This window comes from Heterodontus francisci, chromosome 41 (assembly GCF_036365525.1).
Source record: "Heterodontus francisci isolate sHetFra1 chromosome 41, sHetFra1.hap1, whole genome shotgun sequence".
Taxonomy (NCBI): domain Eukaryota; kingdom Metazoa; phylum Chordata; class Chondrichthyes; order Heterodontiformes; family Heterodontidae; genus Heterodontus; species Heterodontus francisci.
In genome coordinates, this window is record NC_090411.1 from 17,713,414 (window position 1) to 17,734,929 (window position 21,516).

A 21,516-nucleotide genomic window follows, 5' to 3' on the forward strand; every position below is an offset into this window, starting at 1 on the left:
TGATTTTGTTGAATGGCGGAGCAGGGTCAAAGGGACAAATGGCCTACCCCTGCTCCTTTCTTTTATGTTCTTATGTACATCGTGAGTTGTTGCGATCTGGAATGCACTTCCTGAAAGGCTGGAGGAAGCACATGATAACTTTCAAAAGGGAACTGGATAATTTCTTGAAGGGGAGAAATTTGCAGGACTATGGGGAAAGGTCAGGGTAGTGGGACTAATTGCATAGCTGTCAAAGAGCTGACACAGTCACGATGGGCCGAATTGTCTCTTTATGATTCTATGGTTCTATAAACCTGCTGCCTTGAGATAACGTGTTCGCAAGGTTGTGTACTTCCTCGAAACCGGTTAGGTATTTCATCTAGCTTTTGTAATGGCCCCACCAGTATATTGTTCATGAACATGAGCCTATCTGGTCATACCTCATAGTTCAGCCCTTTAACACAAGGAATTTGTCCTTGCTGATGTCCTCTGGTGATGTTAGCCATAGCACTATACAGTACCCCAGGTGTGGCCTGTCCTAAGCCCTGTACAGCTTCATTCCTAACGGCTGACATTCGCTGTTGAACTGTGACGGTTGAGATTGTTCTAAGAGGTTTTATTGTGTAATAATGTTGCTGCTCTCAGCCAATAGGATCTCAGAGCTGTAGCCGGAGTACAAGTTACGCTGAGGCCGAGCATGATTGCCAGGGTACTGTAATGTATTTGCAGTATATTTATCTACCACTTTACACCTTCCTATAACAGAAACCTGTGTGCAGTGCTTTTCAAAAAAAAAATAAATCTACAGAATCAGTTGATAATATTTAACAATGTATTTTAATCCAGATTTGAAAATTCTCTGTCAATCCCATCCCTCCCTTTAGATGCCTTTTTGTTTCAGGTAGTTGGCCACCTCATGGACCTTCTTGTTGAGTGCTCCGCCATGAACTCCCTTTTTGCCAATGACAAACACCATGGTCTTGATGGTTTTGCCGATGCAGATGCTCTTTCCTTGACCTCCTTTCATCCTCACGTCCATCACTCCGTCATTGTTGACCATGAGGTTGTCCCGGATGACGGAACATTTCTTTCCCCCGATTGTGATGCCCGTTTGTAAGAAAGCTTTGCGGTCCTGTCCTATTAACATGCTGACCTCCTGTGGGGAGATGGCGGCCAACACACCACCAGGCTTCGAAGCCCAGACGGACTTGTTGTCAGCGTGGCCTACAATGGCGGCATCTTCCACATTCTTATCCTTCAGTATACTGTTGATGTAATTCTTCCAGTCTGACATCCTCTCCTTGATCCAAGATTGGTTTCAAGCACAGACTAGCCTTAGTCTTGTCGCACTGACAACAGATCATGAATGTGAGAGGACTAAACAGTCCTGTGGTATTGTGAGGTCAGTGAGTGACATCACGTCATGCATGACACGTCAGTGCCATCACTTCAGGGTGACATCACTCTTTTATGAGTTCATGTCTTGTTTGTATCTCTCTGTAATTTGGCAATGATTGCAACATCTGAAGATTTATTGTTTATTGAATATCCTGTTGAAAGGCAGAATCCCTCCGTTCCACGTTCTGTCCTCCCTTCCCTTCCGCTCCTGAAGGCACTGACTTATGCTGAGCTATAGTCCCCTAGATGTAGGCAGAGCTCACTCTCAAACACACTCAACATTCTAGCCACAGATCCTTTTCATGCCCATCACAAGCACCATGGCCTTCATGGTAGTGAAGATATTGGTACCTAGTCCTCCCTTTATCATGAAATCCGTCGTGCCACTGTCGAGGTTATCCCTGACGATCAAGCAATTCTTTCTCCTAATGGCGATGCCAGCCTTTAATATCAGGAGCAGGAGGAGCACTGGTTAAATCATTGTCAATCTTTAGCCCAAGGGTGTCAAAACCAGTTATACTGTCACCACCAGCACATCGTAACTCAGCACAGACTGGGGTTTGAACCTGCAGTATTCCTGGTCTCTTTGGACACAGTATCTCCACTGGTTGGAGTCATTCATACCTAACACAAAGGAAGATGGTTGTGGTTGCTGGAGTCCAATCAACTCAGCCCCAGGATATCACTGCAGGAGTTCCTCACTGTAGCCCCAACCAGCTTAGCTGCTTCATCAGTGCTCTTCCCTTCATCGTGAGGTCAGAAGTGGGAATGTTCACTGATGATTGCACAGCGTTCAGTCCCATTCATAACTCCCCAGATAGTAAACTCTGTGCCTGCATCCAGTAAGACCTGGACAATATTTCCAGCGGGCTGATAAGTGGCAAGTAACATTCACGCCACACAAATGCCAGGCAAAGACCATCTCCAACAAGAGAGAATCTAACCATCTCCCTTTGACATTCAGTTACATCGTGGAATCCCCCACCATCAATATCCTGTGTGTTACCATTGAGCAGAAACTGACCTGGACCGGACATATAAATACTGTGGCGACAAGAGCAGATCAGAGGCTGGGAATTCTGCGATGAGTAACTCATCTCCTGACTCCCCAGTGCCTGTCCACCATCTACAAGGCACAAGTCAGGAGTGTGATGGAATAATCTCCACTTGCCTGGATGGGTGCAGCTCCAACAACACTCAAGAAGCTCGACACCATCCAGGACAAAGTAGCCCGCTTGATTGGCACCCCATCTACAAACATTCACTCCCTCCACCACTGACGCACAGTGGCAGCAGTGTGTACCATCTACAAGATGTACTGCAGCAACTCGCCAAGCCTCCTTCGACAGCACCTTTCAAACCGATGACCTCTACCATCTAGAAGGACAAGGGCAGCAGATGCATGGGAACATCACCATCCGCAAGCTCCCTTTCAATTCACATAACATAATGTTATCTTATTGTATGGCAAAGCAGGCTCGAGGGGCCAAGTGGCCTTCTCCTGCTCCTAATTCATACGCTCGTATGTTTATATATATATAGAGTTGGACAAAGAAGGGTGGAAGGAGGCTGATGTGGAGCAAAAACACTGGCATGGACATGTTAGGAGGAATGACCTGTTTCTGTGCTGTAGATACTATGCGATTCTATGTAACTACGTAAACTGAATTGGTTAAATTCCTTTTCATTGCATTAGATTTCAGGATTTTTGTGAGTTTTATTTGTCAGTGAAATCTGAAATCAAGTAGCCTGGTGTATTCTGGGCACCACACTTTGGAAGGATGTCAAGGCGTTGGAGAGGGTGCAGAGGAGATTTACCAGAATGGCACCAGGGATGTGGGACTTCAGTGACGTGGAGAGACCAGAAAAGCTGGGATTGTTCTACTTCGAGCAGAGAAGGTTAAGGGGAGATTTACTCGAGAGGTTCAGAATCACGATCGATTTTGATCGAGTACATCGCAGGATGGTCATTAACCAGAGGACACAGTTGAAAATAATCGGCAAAAAAAGCCAGCGGGAGAAATGAGAGAATTGTTTTTACTCAGCGAGTTGCTATGATCTGGGATGTGTTGCCTGAAAGGGTGGTGGCGGCGGATTCAAGATTACATTTCAAAAGGGAATTGGATATATACTTAACAAAGAAAGATTTGCAGGGCTATGGGGGGAAAAAAGCAGGGGAGTGGGACTAATTGGATGGCTCTTGAAAAGAGCTGGCACAGGCACAACGGGCTGAATGGCCTCCTTCCGTGTTGTATGATCCTACGAAAAGAAGCCATTGCAATGTGAGTGGGGGGGGAGGATGTTAAGATATTACACTGCTGCTATAATCAGTATTCCATTAGTTGCGTTATAGGGGGGAAAGCAGAGGTGCAAACTTTGGCAACTGTAAACACTTGGTGCCATGGGGCATTAATGTTTGAAAAGCAATTCTTAAAGAACCACTTGGTGATAATCGAGGGGTAGAAATTAACCACCGATCACCTCTTAGTAATATGGATACAAAAGCAAAACGATTGAGAAGCAACCAATCAGGGCGTTGAGCCCACTCATTTCAAAGACCAAATACCCTGCATTCTGTGACGACGCCCCGAATTTCCCCTATTTAATCTGCCGAGGTTAAATTGTGGAGAAATATTTCCACGTCTGCATAGGTCAGAGAACACAACTCCAGAATCGCCATTAGCCTTCACAGTTCAACTTGCATTCTGTGGCATTTTTAACGTGGTAAGACATTCCAATAGGTGTTTTGACACTGAGCCACATATGGAGAGTTATATCAGGGCAGGTGACCTAAAGCTTGGTCTAAGAAGTAGGCCGAAGGAGTGCCTAAAAGGAAGAGAGAGAAAGGTAGAGAGGTGGAATGGAGGGAGGGAATTCCAGAGTTTAGGGTCCAGGCAGCTGAAGGCAAGGCTACCGATGGTGGGCTGAAGGAAGTCAGGAATGTGCAGGAGGCCAGAATTGGAGGAGCACAGATAGCTCGGAGGGATATATGGCTGGAGGATGTTACAGAGATAGGGAGGGGCGAGGCTTTGGAGGGATTTGAATGCAAGGATGAGAATTTTAAATTCAAGGAGTTACCAGACCGGGTCCCATAGTAGGTCAGAGAGCACAGACAGGGGTGATGGGTGAACTAGACTTGGTGCAAGTGAGGATACAAGTGTGCAAGGCAGCAGACCAGGAGAACATTGGAATAGTCAACAGACGTCACTCCATCATTCCACTGTGCTAAGATTTTGGACTGGCCTTCTGGATTTGTGTGATACAAATGATGGGCTGTATATTTTGTACTCTGTGTTGGTATGTTATTGACCAGACTTTTTACTGGACATTCTCTAGTAGGGTTGGTTAGTCCATGTCCTGTCACCAGTGGATTCTCGGGAAAAAAAAAATACTGCGGCTACTGGAAATCTGAAATAAAAACAGAAAGTGCTGGAAATGCTTCGCCGGTCTGACAGCATCTGTGGAGAGAGAAACAGAGTTAACGTTTCTGGTCGATGAAAAAGATGAAAAGGAGTGGCAGTCCTTTCCTTTCTTGCCTGACTGCGTGCAGTCATTAGGATTTACAGTGTTTGGAGTAAGTTGGCAGTCATTTGGTATTGTAGTGGCTGTTTGGGCAAGTCTGTGAGAAAGGGCTGTTGCTGGAAACGCCAGTTAATGACATTGCTGCTCTTCTTCGGGAATTTGGGAGTGTCTTTGTTGTTGATGGAGATGAATAGCTGCTCTGTAGTCCTGAAAATAGACTTTGAGAAAGTGGCCAGGCCTGTAATTTCAGTTCACAGTTTATAATGTTCATGTCTGAGTAATCACACTGGTTCTTTCACTTCTTTCCCTTTGTTCTGCTGTCTTTTCTTTCTCTATCCATTTCCCTTCCCCATTTCTATGCTTTTTTGAAGACACTGAGCTGGGGAGAGATTTAAGCAGTGGGATGCATTTTGGATTGCTCTAGCAAAAAGCTAGGATGGACACAATGGACCGAAGGGTCTCCTTCATGCTGTAAACCTCTATTGGAATACAAGAACAGGAAGAGGCATTCAGTTCCTTGAGCCTCTTCCACCATTCAGTCATTATCATGCTGATCAATGCCTCAACTCCAGTTACCCATCTTTGCTCCCTATCTCCCGCTATCCAAACCTGACAAAAATCCATTGGCCGCAACCTTGAAAATTTCGATTGCCGCAGCATTCGCAACTTTTAGGTTCCTGATTTCTACCAGCCTTCGTTTGAAGAAGTGCTTCCTGATTTCACCCCCAAACCGCTCTGCTCTAATTTTAAGATTCCTCTACCAGAGGAAAGAACCTATCTGCATCTATCCAATTGAATCCTTTTACCATTGTAAACACCTCAATTAGATCACCCCTCAATGTTCTAAATGCAAGGCAAACAAGCCATGTTTCTACAACCGGTCCTTCTAACTTAACCCTTCAAACCCCTGAGAATTCTGGTGAATCTATGCTGCTTCCCCTCCAAGGTCAATATACCTTTCCTGTGGTACAGTGTGCAGAACAGACACAGTACTCCAGATGGGGTTTAACCAAGGCTTTCTTCAACTGAAGCCGAATTTCCTCCCCTGAGTATTCCAGCCCCCTTTGAGATAAAGGCCAACATTCCATTTTGACTACTGTGTGCACCTTGTTGTCAGCTTTGGCTTAGTGGGTAGCATGCTCATTTCTAAATCTGAAGATTGTGGGTTCAAACCCCACTTTAGACACAGCAACACAATATTTAGTCTAATATAACAAAAGCAAATTAGTGCAGTTGCTGGAAATCTGAAATAAAGATAAGAAATGCTGGAAATACTCAGCAGGTCTGACAGCATCTGTGGAGAGAGAAGCAGAGTTAACATTTCAAGTCAGTGACCCTTCTTCAGAACAATATCTAGGCTCCCCTTTTTATTTTTGGTGTTTTCTTCTTTTTTTAAATGTATTTTATTTTAGTTTGTTTCATTCATTTTTTTTACTATGTGCCTACCCACTGTTTTTTTCATGTTTATGCTTTGGGCCAGGGCTGTTCATTCTTCTGTCCATTAACACCCTCTCTGCACTAATGCTTTGTCTTTCAGCACACCATTAACATACCGTTTGCCTTTGTTCCATGACCTTCTGGCCAGTTATTCTCTTTGACCTTGTCCTGTCAACAACTTCTCTTTTGTTATCTCTTGACCCGCCCCTGCTTTATTTGCTTAAAACCTATTACATTTCTAACCTTTGCCAGTTCTGATGAAGGGTCACTGACCTGAAACGTTAACTCTGCTTCTCTCTCCACAGATGCTGACAGACCTGCTGAGTATTTCCAGCATTTCTTGTTTTGATTTCAGATTTCCAGCGTCTGCAGTATTTTGCTTTTATTATGCAAGATCTAGGCTGCCACCTCAGTGAAGTACTGAGGGAGTGCTGCACTGTTGGATGTGCTGTCTTTCAGCTGAGAAACTAAAACAGTATTCATTGAAAAGCAGGGGGTTACCCGTGTCCAGTATTTAGTCTTCAACCAACATCACTAAAACAGATGATCCCGCCACTATCGCTGTAAGTAATTTGTTTAAGGATTGGTGGATAAACCATGAGTCTAAACAGTAGTTTTGTTCCAAAATATAAGGAGGTTAAATTGGATAAGCCCCAAAAACAGTCACAGGGATTGCAATCGGCGAATAACACAGTGTCTGTTGATTGCAATGCAGACAGGATGCTAACTTTATGCTGCCCATTCATTTCCATGACTGCTATACGCAGTCAGCTGTCCCCACGCTCTTCATTGTCTGCACACATCGGCAGGAGACCCAATATCATGAGTGCCTAGCACTACTTAACGCTCGCCTGCACCTCTTAAAGGGGAATTACATTGTGGCTGCATGTGGTGCTGAGATCATTTGGAATGTTGTGCTGATGAAGAATTTATCTAATCAGTTCAAATTTGAGAAACAGAGATGCCCAGGCTTGGTGGTTTTACAGTCCAGACAGGGGTGCTTACAATTACGTTTGGAAGTAACTCCTATATCTTTCCCTCCCTCCTCAAGAACTCTTTCTCAGAAGATAACGAATGACCCTGAATGGGTTAAAGACGAGCCTTTGAAAGGCAAAGTATTCGTTCAAATCATCACCACGCTGTGATGTTTGATAGGGTCCTAAATTCTTCACGCCACTGGACCTTTGTCTGAACCTACACTTTTCCAAGAAATGTTGCTCCATAACTCTGTGAAGCATGTTTAATATCAAAAAACGACTCGTTCATCCTGCACCATCACCATTCACATGGTCCTGAAAGCCGGGGTCCCCTGTTTTGAAGGAAAAAGGAAACAAAAAATCCATTGTGGCTTTTCTTGACAACCCAAGTGGTTAATTTATCAATTCATGATTTCTCCTGTCACCTTGGGGAAATTATGCACTCAAATTTAGAAACTTAAATAATTTAATAATGCCCAATATACATTCAGCAATGTAAAGGTTGTTGCTTGGTGAATTAAAAAGAGTGGCTTACAGAAGGGAGGGGGTAACGTCTTCACAGTAACGAAGAAGGAGCCAGACATTTGAAAAATGTCGTCATATGAAAAGGAATCAAACTCTACTTTGAAAAAAAATGTGACGTTAAAACTAGTGGGCGGCCTTTTTATCCATAAATGTTTCAGCTTAAACTCCAAAGCTGTTCCCATTAGCTATGGTCCACGAACTAAGGGACACAGATTGAAAGTTTTTGGCAAGAGATACAGGGGGAGATGTGAGGAAGAGCTTTTTTACGCAGCGAGTGGTAATGACCTGGAACTCACTGCCCATGAGGGTGGCGGAAGTGGAGACGATTAATGATTTCAAAAGGAAATTGGATGGGCACTTGAGGGAAAAAAACTTTCAGGGCTATGGGGATCGAGCGGGGGAATGGGACTGGATTGTACAGAGAGCGTGCATGGATTAGATAGGCCAAATGGCCTCCTTCTGTGCCATTACTAACTCTATTAAAGCATTTAGCATTTGTTCAAGAGATGCGCAACATTTTATTCACTCTGATAATTAATCCAACTACAAGATTTTTCTAGATTGTTCTCATAGAGATAGCAGGAGCTGCTTTAATCCCTCTTTTTTGTCGGTCACTTTTTTCTGACCACATTCAATCACAAGATCAATGGTGTTGTCAGTTTGCTAACAGCTATCACAGCAGGTATGTTTCTCGCCTGTTCAGAAGAGTGGGTTAGAGTTGTGACCCCCCAGGATCGGTGTGGGATATTGGCGGGTGAGTTACACGGGGGATTTCAACCCCCCACCCAGTTTCTGCCAGGTGAGCAGGGTTAAAATTTCCCTTAAAATAGGAGCAAGGTAATGCGGATGCTGACATGAGAACGGAAAGTGCCGGAAATAATCAGCAGGTCTGGCAGCATCGGTGTAGCGAGAAACAGAGGTCTGTGACCTTTCATCCAAATTGGCAAACGTTAGAAATGTAACAGTCTTTGAGCAAATGAAAGGGGGGAAGGGGGCAAAGAAGAGCAAGAAGGAAGGTCTGTGATAGGACAGAGGAGGAAGAGATTAATGACAGAGATGTCACGGAACAGAATGCGAATGGAGTGCTAAATAGTTGTAGCTAAAGTCAAAGTATTAGTCCAGAGAGAGTACTGATGGCAGAATAATGAACAGTTCTGTACAAAAGCAAAGACATGAAAAACAAGCTTAAGACAGGCACATGGTTAAAAAATAAATAATTAAAAAAGAATATATATGTATAGAGTCATAGAGTTATACAGCACACAATCAGGCCCTTTGGCCCATCGTGTCTGTGTCGGCCATCAAGCACCTAACCATTCTAATCCCATTTTCCAGCACTTGGCCTGTAGCCTTGTATGCTATGGCGTTTCAAGTGCTCAATGCTTCTTAAATGTTGTGAGGGTTCCTGCCTCTACCATCCCTTCAGGCAGTGTGTTCCAGATTCCAACCACCTTCTGGGTGAAATATTTTTTCCTCAAATCCCCTCTAAACCTCCTGCCCCTTACCTTAAATCTATGCCCTCTGGTTAGTGACACCTCCACTAAGGGAAAAAGTTTCTTCCTATCTAACCTATCAATGCCCCTCATAAATTTGTATGCCTCAGTCATATCCCCCCCTCAGCCATCTCTGCTCCAAGGAAAACAACCCTAACCTTTTCAGTCTCTCTTCATAGCTGAAATGCTCCAGCCCAGGCAACATCCTGGTGAATCTCCTCTGTACCCTCTCCAGTGCAATCACATCCTTCCTATAGTGTGGTGACCAGAACTGTACACAGTACTCCAGTTGTGGCCTAACTAGCGTTTTATACAGCTCCATCATAACCTCCCTGCTCTTATATTCTATGCCTCGGCTAATAAAGGCAAGTATCCCATATGCCTTCCTAACCACCTTATCTACCTGTGCTGCTGCCTTCAGTGATAAATAGAAAGCTGAAGCGTGCCTAATCGGAAGGTGAGTCACTGTTCCTCGAGCATACGTTGATGTTCACTGGAACGCTGCAGTAGGCCGAGGACGAAATGTGGGCATGAGAACGGCCTATCCCCAGTGATAGAGATAGAGAAGTCGAGGACGGGAAGGGAACAGTCAGAGATGGACCATGTGAAGGTGAGAGAAGGGTGGAAATTGGAAGCTTCCAATCTCTGGGGATAGGCTGTCCACCAGTATTTATTATCAGCCCACCGACTCCCACAGCTACCTCGACTACACTTCCTCCTGTAAGGACTCCATTCCATTCTCCCAGTTTCTCCATCTCCGACGCACCTGCTCTGATGGTGCGACCTTCCACAACAGCACCTCTGACATGTCTTCCTTTTTCCTAAACCGAGGATTCCCTCGCACTGTGGTTGACAGGGCCCTCGACCGTGTCCGACCCATTTCCCGCATTTCTGCCCTCACCCCTTCCCCTCCCTCCCAGAACCACAACAGGGTTCCTCTTGTCTTCACTTTCCACCCCACCCCCACCCCCCAGCCTCCACATCCTAAGGATCATCCTCCATTTCTGCCACCTCCAGCGTGATGCCACCACCAAACACATCTTCTCCTCCCCTCCCCTGTCAGCATTCCGAAGGGATCATTCCCTCTGCAACACCCTGGTCCATTCCTCCATTGCCCCCAACACCTGTCCCCTTCCCACAGTACCTTCTCCTGCAATTGCAGGAGGTGTAATACCTGCCCATTTACCTCCTCTCTCCTCACTATTCCAGGCTCCAAACATTCCTTTCAGGTGAAGCAGCGATTTACTTGAACTTCTTTCAATGTAGTATACTGTATTCACTGCTCATAATGTGGTCTCCTCTACACTGGGAAGACCAAACGCAGACTGGGTGACCGCTTTGCAGAACACCTCCGCTCAGTCCGTAAGCACGACCCTGAGAGCTTCCGGGTGCCGGCCATTTCAACACCACCCACCCCCCCGCCCCCCACCGCTCTCATGCCCACAGCTCTGTCCTGGGATTGCTGCAGCGTTCCAGTGAACATCAACGCAAGCTCAAGGAACAGCATCTCATTTACCGATTGGGCACACTACAGCCTTCTGGACTCAGTATTGAGTTGAATAATTTCAGACCATGGGCCCCATTACTTTTTGTTTATTTATATATGTATATATATTTTCTTCTTTTTGAATTACTTTTTAACCATGTGCTAGTCTTAAACTTGTTTTTCATGTCTTTGCTTTCGTACAGAGGTGCTCATTAATCTGCCATTAGTACTCTCTCTGGACTAATGCTCTCCATTTGCATTCTGTTCCATGACATCAGTCATTTAATCTCTTCCCCCTCCATCCTATCACATTCCTTCCATCTTGTTCTTCTTCCCCCCGTCCCCCCTTTCACTTGCTCAAAGACTGTTACATTTCTAACTTTTGCCAGCTCTGACGAAGGGTCACAGACCTGAAACGTTAACTCTGTTTCTCTCTACGCAGACGCTGCCTGACCTGCTGAGTATTTCCGGCACTTTCTGTTCTCATTTGAAAATTTCCCTTCTGATTTTCACTACTCCAACTTGATCCTGGCGCAGGTGAGTTTGTATTTTGATCAGTCAGGATTATCCTTCTGTGCTACTTGACCCCGTTGTCAGGCTTAAACGGGAGTCGGAAGGCCGCACTTGGTGGGAAACCGTCACTCAACTGTGATTGTCTCCAAGTTGGCCAATTAATGGCCGGAGGGCAGGCTCGCTGTCCAAGAGGAGGCCCTCTAGCTCGGGAGCAGCTGCAGGATGCCCCAATAGGGAAGCGCCCTCTCTCCAGCATTTAAAATTTAAAATAAACAGAAATGAGGGCCGAAGGGCCTGTACTGCGCTGTAATGTTCTGTGTTCTATGTAAATGTCCTCTGCAGCTGGGCAGTAATTCTGGTGGGGGAGGTGGGGGTTGGGGGAGTCCCTTCCAAAGGGCGGCCTGCAGTCATGGAGGGCCTCATCCAGGCAGCTGCTCCATTTTCTGCTGCCTCTGAGACCCCCGGAGGCCTACTGGAAAATTCCAGGCGGCCTCTGACAATAGGCCTTCATCGGCCATTTATTAGTTGAATCAGCTACCTGCCGAGGGTGGGATGGAACCCGGGAATCGGCACCCTGGCCGGCGGCACAGATTTTCACGCCTGCCCACCTCCATGCCCAGCCCCATCGGGGTTAAAATCCCTCCCCCAAGAGTCTACAATTGCAACAACAGACTACACAGCAGATTCAATATTAATTTTCAAAAGGGAATTGGATAAATACCTGAAAAGGAAGAATTCGCAGGACTATGGGGCAAGAGCTGGGGAGCGGTAATAATTGCATAGCCCTTTCAAAGAGCCAGCACAGGCACAATGGGCTGAATGGCCTCCTTCTGTGCTGTATGTATGATTCTATCATTCTATTCATGTGCAACTGAGATTGATTAAACAAGAAACTCGCTCTGATGTTACAAAGGTTTGACAGTATTCACCCTCTCCGATACGCAACACAACTAAACACACCAATTACACTCATCATAATTCCTTAGGCACTTCAAATATATAAGTACCTGAGAAATTCAAAAAATGCCATTTTTTTTCGTGATAATTCCATTTTGGAATTAGAGCCTCCCACATAATCTAAATAATCAGAATTTCACCATGGCCTCAACAAAAGTTTCATTTTCACAATGTGATAAAGTACGATAAAAATTTTCTCACCAAGATATCTTCACTGCTTTCCTCCCTCAGCCTCTTCACCAAATGATCCTCAGAGATTTCAACCTCCACCTCAACTCATCGTGTCCTCTCTTCTTCTGAGTTCACTGCACTCTTATCCTCCCTAAATCACTCCCTGCATGTAAACTCCCCAACCCATATTCACGGCCACCCCCTCGACCTTGCCATCTCACATGGTCTTGCTCTTCCCATCGTATCAATTACACACAATGCCATCTCTGATCACTCCCTTGTATCATTCTTCACCCACATCCCCCTTCCACACCCCAACCCCACCTCATTCTGTATTTGTCCCTGGCAAAACTATCTCCCAAATCACTTAAAACTGCACTTTCAAAATCTCAACTATCCAGCCTTTGGCCCTCTATTCACCACAACATTTTTGCAGCTACTGATTTGCTCAACCATACCCTCACCTCCACTTTGATACCTTAGTCCCCAATAAACAGATCAGTCTTTCCCACCCTGACAATTCCCCTCAGTACATCCCTCATCTCCGCTCCCTTAGGTCCACGGGACACAGACTTGACAGGATATGGCAGACAATTGATTTAGCCATCCACCGCCAGATCTGGCGGCACCACTTAAAACACTATCGGGTCCTGCTCTCGTCTGCTAAACGTGCTCTATTCCAGAGTCATCCTAGAATACAAAGATAGCTTATATGTTTGGGTTCTGAATGCTGCCACCTATTGAGTCAGACAGGCCTTAGACTGTAGAATTTAACATTAATATTTATTTCATAACAACTATAAACGCCCCACACGAGCCTGTGTGTCTTCTTCAAAAGCCACACTGCATCTGTTCTCGAGTCTCTCCCACGTCATCGTCATGGTGGGCGGTTATCTTTGCAGTCTCTCAAGATTAACCCTTTGATACTATTATACTACATCTCCCCTCCCAAGTCTTTATCACAATATATATTTACATACATTCACGTTTTTATTTGCATACTGCCCCATCTCCCCCCAAGTCACTGACTTCATAGATTCAGCCTATTGGGAGGCTTCACAACTCTCCCCTATCTTGTTGTTGTCAGATGTGGACGTTTGGTAGTCTTTGCCTGATCTCCTGTGTCTAGACTTGGACGGCCTTCATTGAGGTTTGTAGTATTTGGTGCTTTTTGAATCTCCAGTTCAACATCTGAGTTGTCTAAATATATGACTGATTGACATCTTTGCTGTAAAGGAATAAGATTCCTTCTGTTTCTCCATAGTGTACCTTCTTGAGTTCATTGTATAAAGGTCTGTTGTTGATTCTCGTCTATCTGGAGAATTACCCCATCTCTATTTTGGTCTCTTAGCCATACCTTTTTCTTGTACGGTATCTTCTGTTATAATTATGGGTCTTTTTGTTTCGATACGACTTTTCTTTGTCTTGTACTCCCTGATAATCCTTGCTTTGTAATCCTGGAAGTAATTTCTTGGGTAGAATTGGAAGTTGTGTTCGAAGTTTTCTTCCCATTGAGCGGCACAGTGGCGCAGTGGTTAGCACCGCAGCCTCACAGCTCCAGCGACCCGGGTTCGATTCCGGGTACTGCCTGTGTGGAGTTTGCAAGTTCTCCCTGTGTCTGCGTGGGTTTTCTCCGGGTGCTCCGGTTTCCTCCCACAAGCCAAAAGACTTGCAGATTGATAGGTAAATTGGCCATTATAAATTGTCACTAGTATAGGTAGGTGGTAGGGAAATATAGGGACAGGTGGGGATGTTTGGTAGGAATATGGGATTAGTGTAGGATTAGTATAAATGGGTGGTTGATGTTCGGCACAGACTCGGTGGGCCGAAGGGCCTGTTTCAGTGCTGCATCTCTAATCTAAATGTTCTGATGGAGCTAATAATGGAGTAATTCTATATGTCAGCAGTGCTAATTGGAAATCTTGATTTTTCTTCAATATAGTTTTAATGGTTCTGACTGCTTGCTCAGCGTCTCCATTTGATTGTGGATATTTAGGAGAAGTTGTCGAATGAACAAATCCCCATTTTGCCGCAAATTGCGTGAAGTAATTGTTTGCATCTTGTGGTCCATTAACAGATACTATCTAGTGAGGTATACAATGTGTTACCAAAAACATCCTGCAAAACTCGGATGACTGCTTCATTTGTTGTTATGTGCATCCATTTAAAGTAATCAATTATGATTAGATAGGATCTCCCCTCAAAGAAGAATAAATCCATTGCCAACTATTCCGACAGTCTAGTTGGGAATTGGGCCGAAAATAGAGGCTGTCTTTGATCTTATCTGTGAACTGCACATACGTCACAATTCAAAATCAGTTCTTCGATATCCTTCAGGATTCTTGGCCACCCAACAGATGCTTGAGCCTGTGCTCAACATTTAGTTATGCCCAAATAACCCTGGTATATTTTGTCCAAGATGTCTACTGAGTGACTCTGGAGTCACCAATCTCTCGTCATAGACCAGCAAATCATCCACTATGGTAAAGTGTCTTCTGTGTTCGAAAAAGATTTTCATCCTCTCATCCTTTTATCCTTCGGACTGTATTGTGACTAACCTTGCTTGCAATTTTGGCGGACAAAGGTGCATTCCTCATCTTGCCTCTGTGCCTGACAGATTTGTTGGAGTCTATTTGAACTGGCCGGCCATTGTGAAGCAGTGACCTGCGAATGTGACTCAATCTCGTGAATAGAGTTAAATCCCGTTGAGTAGGATGGTTGGCCGTCGCTCAAGACAATCAGAGTTGTTATCTCTGGGTTGTTGCCTGTGCCACGTGCTAGCGAAGAGAGGAATAGGGAGAGAGAGGAGTTGAACACGTGGCTGCAGGGATGGTGTAGGAGGGAGGGTTTTGGCTTCCTGGATAATTGGGGCTCTTTCTGGGGTAGGTGGGACCTCTACAAACAGGATGGTCTTCACCTGAACCAGAGGGGTACCAATATCCTTGGGGGGAGATTTGTTAGTGCTCTTCGGGGGGGTTTAAACTAAATCAGCAGGGGAATGGGAACCTAAATTGTAGTTCCAGTGTACAGGCTGTTGAGAGTAGTGAGGTAGGGGATAAGGTTACAGGGATGCAAGAGGGCACTGGCAAGCAAGAACTTGGTTTAAAGTGTGTCTACTTCAACGCCAGGAGCATCCGGAATAAGGTGGGTGAGCTTGCAGCATGGGTTGGTACCTGGGATCCTGATGTTGTGGCCATCTCGGAGACATGGGTAGAGCAGGGGCAGGAATGGATGTTGCAGGTTCCGGGATTTAGATGTTTCAGAAAGAACAGAGAAGAGGGTAAAAGAGGGGGGGGTGTGGCATTGTTAATCAAGGAAAGTATTACAGCGGCAGAAAGGACGTTTGAGGACTCGTCTACTGAGGTAGTATGGGCCGAGGTTAGAAACAGGAGAGGAGAGGTCACCCTGTTGGGAGTTTTCTATAGACCTCCGAATAGTTCCAGAGATGTAGAGGAAAGGATAGCGAAGATGATTCTCGACAGGAGCGAGAGTAACAGGGTAGTGGTTATGGGGGACTTTAACTTTCCAAATATTGACTGGAAATACTATAGTTCGAGTACTTTAGATGGGTCTGTTTTTGTCCAGTGTGTGCAGGAGGGTTTTCTGACACAGTATGTGGACAGGCCAACCAGGGGCGATGCCACATTGGATTTGGTACTGGGTAATGAACCCGGCCAGGTGTTCGATTTAGATGTAGGTGAGCACTTTGGCGATAGTGATCACAATTCGGTTAGGTTTACCTTAGTGATGGGCAGGGACAGGTATATACCGCAGGGCAAGAATTATAGCTGGGGGAAAGGAAATTATGACGCGATTAGGCAAGATTTAGGATGTGTAGGATGGGGAAGGAAACTGCAGGGGATGGGCACAAACGAAATGTGGAGCTTATTCAAGGAGCAGCTAATGCGTGTCCTTGATAAGTATGTACCTGTCAGGCAGGGAGGAAGTTGTCGAGCGAGGGAGCCGTGGTTTACTCAAGAAGTTGAAGCGCTTGTCAAGAGGAAGAGGGCGGCTTATGTTAGGATGAGACGTGAAGGCTCAGTTAGGGCGCTTGAGAGTTACAAGCTAGCCAGGAAGGATCTAAAGGGAGGGCTAAGAAGAGCAAGGAGAGGACACGAGAAGTCATTGGCGGATAGGATCAAAGAAAACCCTAAGGCTTTCTATAGGTATATCAGGAATAAACGAATGATAAGAGTTAGAACAGGGCCAATCAAGGATAGTAGTGGAAAGTTGTGTGCGGAATCAGAGGAGATAGGGGAAGCGTTAAATGAATATTTTTCGTCAGTATTTACAGTAGAGAAAGAAAATGTTGTCGAGGAGAATACTGAGATACAGACTACTAGGCTAGATGGGATTGAGGTTCACAAGGAGGAGGTGTTAGCAATTTTGGAAAGAGTGAAAATAGATAAGTCCCCTGGGCCAGATGGGATTTATCCTAGGATTCTCTGGGAAGCCAGGGAGGAGATTGCAGAGCCGTTGTTGTTGATCTTTAAGTCGTCATTGTCGACAGGAGTAGTGCCGGAGGACTGGAGGATAGCAAATGTTGTCCCCTTGTTCAAGAAGGGGAGTAGAGACAGCCCTGGTAATTATAGACCTGTGAGCCTTACTTCGGTTGTGGGTAAAATGTTGGAAAAGGTTATAAGAGACAGGATTTATAATCATCTTGAAAAGAATAAGTTCATTTGCGATAGTCAGCACGGTTTTGTGAAAGGTAGGTCGTGCCTCACAAACCTTATTGAGTTTTTCGAGAAGGTGACCAAACAGGTGGATGAGGGTAAAGCCGTGGATGTGGTGTATATGGATTTCAGTAAGGCGTTTGATAAGGTTCCCCACGGTAGGCTATTGCAGAAAATACGGAAGTATGGGGTTGAAGGTGATTTAGAGCTTTGGATCAGAAATTGGCTAGCTGAAAGAAGACAGAGGGTGGTGGTTGATGGCAAATGTTCATCCTGGAGTTTAGTTACTAGTGGTGTACCGCAAGGTTCTGTTTTGGGGCCACTGCTGTTTGTCATTTTTATAAACGACCTGGATGAGGGTGTAGAAGGGTGGGTTAGTAAATTTGCGGATGACACGAAGGTCGGTGGAGTTGTGGATAGTGTCGAAGGGTGTTGTAGGGTACAGAGGGACATAGATAGGCTGCAGAGCTGGGCTGAGAGATGGCAAATGGAGTTTAATGCGGAGAAGTGTGAGGTGATTCACTTTGGAAGGAGTAACAGCAATGCAGAGTACTGGGCTAATGGGAAGATTCTTGGTAGTGTAGATGAGCAGAGAGATCTTGGTATCCAGGTACATAAATCCCTGAAAGTTGCTACCCAGGTTAATAGGGCTGTTAAGAAGGCATATGGTGTGTTAGCCTTTATTAGTAGGGGGATCGAGTTTCAGAGCCACGGGGTCATGATGCAGCTGTACAAAACTCTGGTGAGGCCGCACCTGGAGTATTGCGTGCAGTTCTGGTCACCGCATTATAGGAAGGATGTCGAAGCTTTGGAAAGGGTGCAGAGGAGATTTACTAGGATGTTGCCTGGTATGGAAGGAAGGTCTTACGAGGAAAGGCTGAGGGACTTGGGGTTGTTTTCGTTAGAGAGAAGGAGGAGGAGAGGTGACTTAATAGAGACATACAAGATAATCAGAGGGTTAGATAGGATGGATAGTGAGAGTCTTTTTCCTCGGATGAGGATGGCAAACACGAGGGGACATAGCTTTAAGTTGAGGGGTGAAAGATATAGGACAGATGTCAGAGGTAGTTTCTTTACGCAGAGAGTAGTAGGGGCGTGGAACGCCCTGCCTGCAACAGTAGTAGACTCGCCAACTTTAAGGGCATTTAAGTGGTCATTGGATAGACATATGGATGAAAATGGAATAGTGTAGGTCAGATGATCGGCGCAACATCGAGGGCCGAAGGGCCTGTACTGCGCTGTAATATTCTAATTCTAATTCTAATTCTAATGCATCTGCTGCTGTTTGTTGCTTGCCCTGCACGTTTACTGTTTCCTGGGTGAACCTCGTGAGCCTCAACCGGAATCTTTGGATCCGCGGTGGCATTCTAGCGAGTTCCTTTTCATCGAGTAAGGAAACTAGGGGTTTGTGGTCTGTCTCAATGATGACCTTTAAGCCAATAATGTAGTTTTGAAAATTACTCACAAGCCCAAGTGACTGCGAGAGCTTCCTTCTCTATCATGGCGTATCTCATCTCTATGTCACATAGTGCTCGTGACGTGTAATAAACAGGCTTCGACTTCCATTGGGCTGTTCTTGGAAAAGGACAGCCCCTATCCCTGTGGGCGAGGCATCCAGTGCGATTATAATTGGGAGTGAAGGGTTATAATGGGCTAAAACATCCTTCGAAATCAGCACGTTCTTGAACCATTGGAATGCTAGTTCCTGGTGTGCATCCCTGCACCATGCCTGAGCTTTCCTCAGCAGTTGTCACTGAGATTCGGTAACTTGGGCTAAGTTAGGTAGGAATTTTGCCAACTGATTGACCACGCCAAGAAGCTGTTGAAGATCATGAGTCGAACTAGGAAGTGGAAATTCGCTAATGGCTCTCGTCTTTTTGCGGGTCTGCCATCATGCCGCTACTGCTGACAACGTCCCCTGCTGTTTTAAAAAAATTTATTCTAGGGGTTTTCCCTTTGTTTAAGCACTTCACTTTATTTGTTTACTCAGCTGCCTAGTGGAATCGACACAGCTGTTTGATAGACAATTCAAGGATTTTCCCCTCTTTTTGAGCTGCAGCTTATTTTTTTTCAAGCTTGGCTGCGTTAATGGAGACTCTATGCTGTGTTCGGGGGCTTTCCCGCTCTTCACCCTCGCGTTCAGCCAAAGTGAGGGATTGGGTTTCCCCCATCTTATTTTTCACTGCTGCCTTTAGAAAATTAATTTAAAGCGCTTCAAATACTTTTTTTTAACCGGGATTCCTCGACTGTTATGGCATTATGACTCACCTGATCGATTGATTTACAGGCAGCCACACTTCTGTTCTGTGGGGCTTCTCTCCACTTTCTAAGGTCTGTAGTTTTTTATTCTCTTTTTTTTTCTAGCTACTTGTTTTAATTTTTTTTCTGGCTGACGGATGTTAGTTGTTTCAAACCTTTTCTTCAGGGTGTACGATCCCACGGCTCTTCACAACGTTATACGTTTGGATTCTGAATGCTGCCACCTTATTGTGTCTACCAGAGAGGTTCTTAAACTGTAGAATTTAACATTAATATTTATTTCATAACAGCTATGTACACTCCACACCAGCTTGTGTGTCTCTTCAAAAGCCACACAGTGTCTGTTCTTGAGATTCTCCCACATGATCTCTTACATCATCATGGTGGGTGGTAATCTTTACTGTCTCTCATGATTGACCCTTTGATCCCGTTATGCTACAATAATCCTTTTCTCTCCTGTGAACCACCTACTTAAACCCCACTCCCCAGTCCCCTCCACCATACCTCCAACAATAAGTGTGAGGAGCTCATAGACTTCTTTATCAATGAGATCGAGACCCTCTGATCTGCTGCCTATCCCACGTCCCTCCCATCCACGAGCCCAAACTTCCTCTAATGCTCCCCCGTACTCCCCCGCCCTCGCCCTGATCTCGTATCGTTCTCTAGTTTCTCTCCAACCCCCACTCATGCCCTCTCTGACCTCATCTTATCCATGAAACCCACCTCCTGCTCCCTCCACCTTATTCTCACTAAACTGCTGATCACCCAACTTCCCCTCCTGGTATAAAAGCAAAATACTGTGGATGCTGGAAATCTGAAATAAAAACAAAGTGCTGGAAATACTCAGCAGGTCTGGCAGCATCTGTGGAGATAGAAGCAGAGTTAACATTTCAGATCAGTGACCTTTCATCAGAACTGGCAAATATTAGAAATGTAATAGGTTTTAAACAAGTAAAGTGGGGGTGGGGGGGAACAAGAACACAAGGGAAAGTGTGTGATAGGACAGAGGGCCGGAGAGATTAACTGACAAAGAAGTCATGGGGCAAAGGCAAAGAAAGTGTGCTAATGGTGTGGTGAAAGACAAAGCATTAGTGCAGAGAGGGTGTTGATGACAGAATAATGAACAGCCCTAGCCAAGAGCACAAACATGAAAAACCCAGTTTAAGGCAGGCACCTGGTTAAAAAAAGTGATAAAACAAAATAAAATAAAATAATAATAAAGGGCCAGTCATGCTCCTCCAATGCCTTTCCACTGTTGTCCAGCTGGGTGGGACAATTCTCATAGAGTCACAGAGTTATACAGCACAGAAACAGGCCCTTCGGCCCATCGTGTCCACGCCTGCCATCAAACCTATCTATTCTAATCCCATTTTCCAGCACTTGGCCTGTAGCTTTGTATGCTATGGCATTTCAAGTGCTCATCTAAATACTTCTTAAATGTTGTGAGGGTTCCTGCCTCTACCGCCCCTTCAGGCAGTGTGTTCCAGATTCCAACCACCCTCTGGGTGAAATTTTTTTCCTCTAATCCCCTGTAAACCTCCTGCCCCTTACCTTAAATCTATGCCCCCTGGTTATTGACACCTCTGCTAAGGGAAAAAGTTTCTTCCTATCTACCCTATCTATGCCCCTCATAATTTTGTATACCTCAAATCAGGTCCCCCCTCAGCCTTCTCTGCTCTAAGGAAAACAACTCTAGCCTTTTCAGTCTCTCTTCATAGCTGAATGCTCCAGCCCAGGCAACATCCTGGTGAATGTCCTCTGCACCCTCTCCAGTGAAATCACATCCCTCCTACAGTGTGGTGACCAGAACTGTACACAGTACTCCAGCTGTGGCTTAACTAGCATTTTATACAGCTCCATCATAACCTCCCTGCTCTTATATTCTGTGCCTCGACTAATAAAGGCAAGTATCCCATATGCCTTCCTAACCACCTTATCTACCTGTGCTGCTGCCTTCAGTGATCTATGGACAAGTACACCAAGGTCCCTCTGACCTTCTGTACTCCCTAGGGTCCTACCATCCATTGTATATTCCCTTGCCTTGTTTGTCCTCCCAAAATGCATCACATCACACTTCTCAGGATTAAATTCCATTTTCCACTGCTCTGCCCATCTTACCAGCC

The 21,516-nt window shown here is 45.3% G+C and overlaps 2 protein-coding genes across 3 annotated transcripts in view; one reads left to right on the top strand and one right to left on the bottom strand.

Moving 5' to 3' along the window:
• Nucleotides 1–21,516, top strand: part of triobpb (TRIO and F-actin binding protein b) — a 154,608-nt gene that overhangs the window by 18,888 nt on the left and 114,204 nt on the right. The window lies entirely within an intron of this gene.
• Nucleotides 860–1,273, bottom strand: LOC137353709 (profilin-3-like). The gene has a single exon (XM_068020071.1). It carries the CDS (start codon nt 1,271–1,273, stop codon nt 860–862), a length of 414 nt encoding a protein of 137 aa, XP_067876172.1.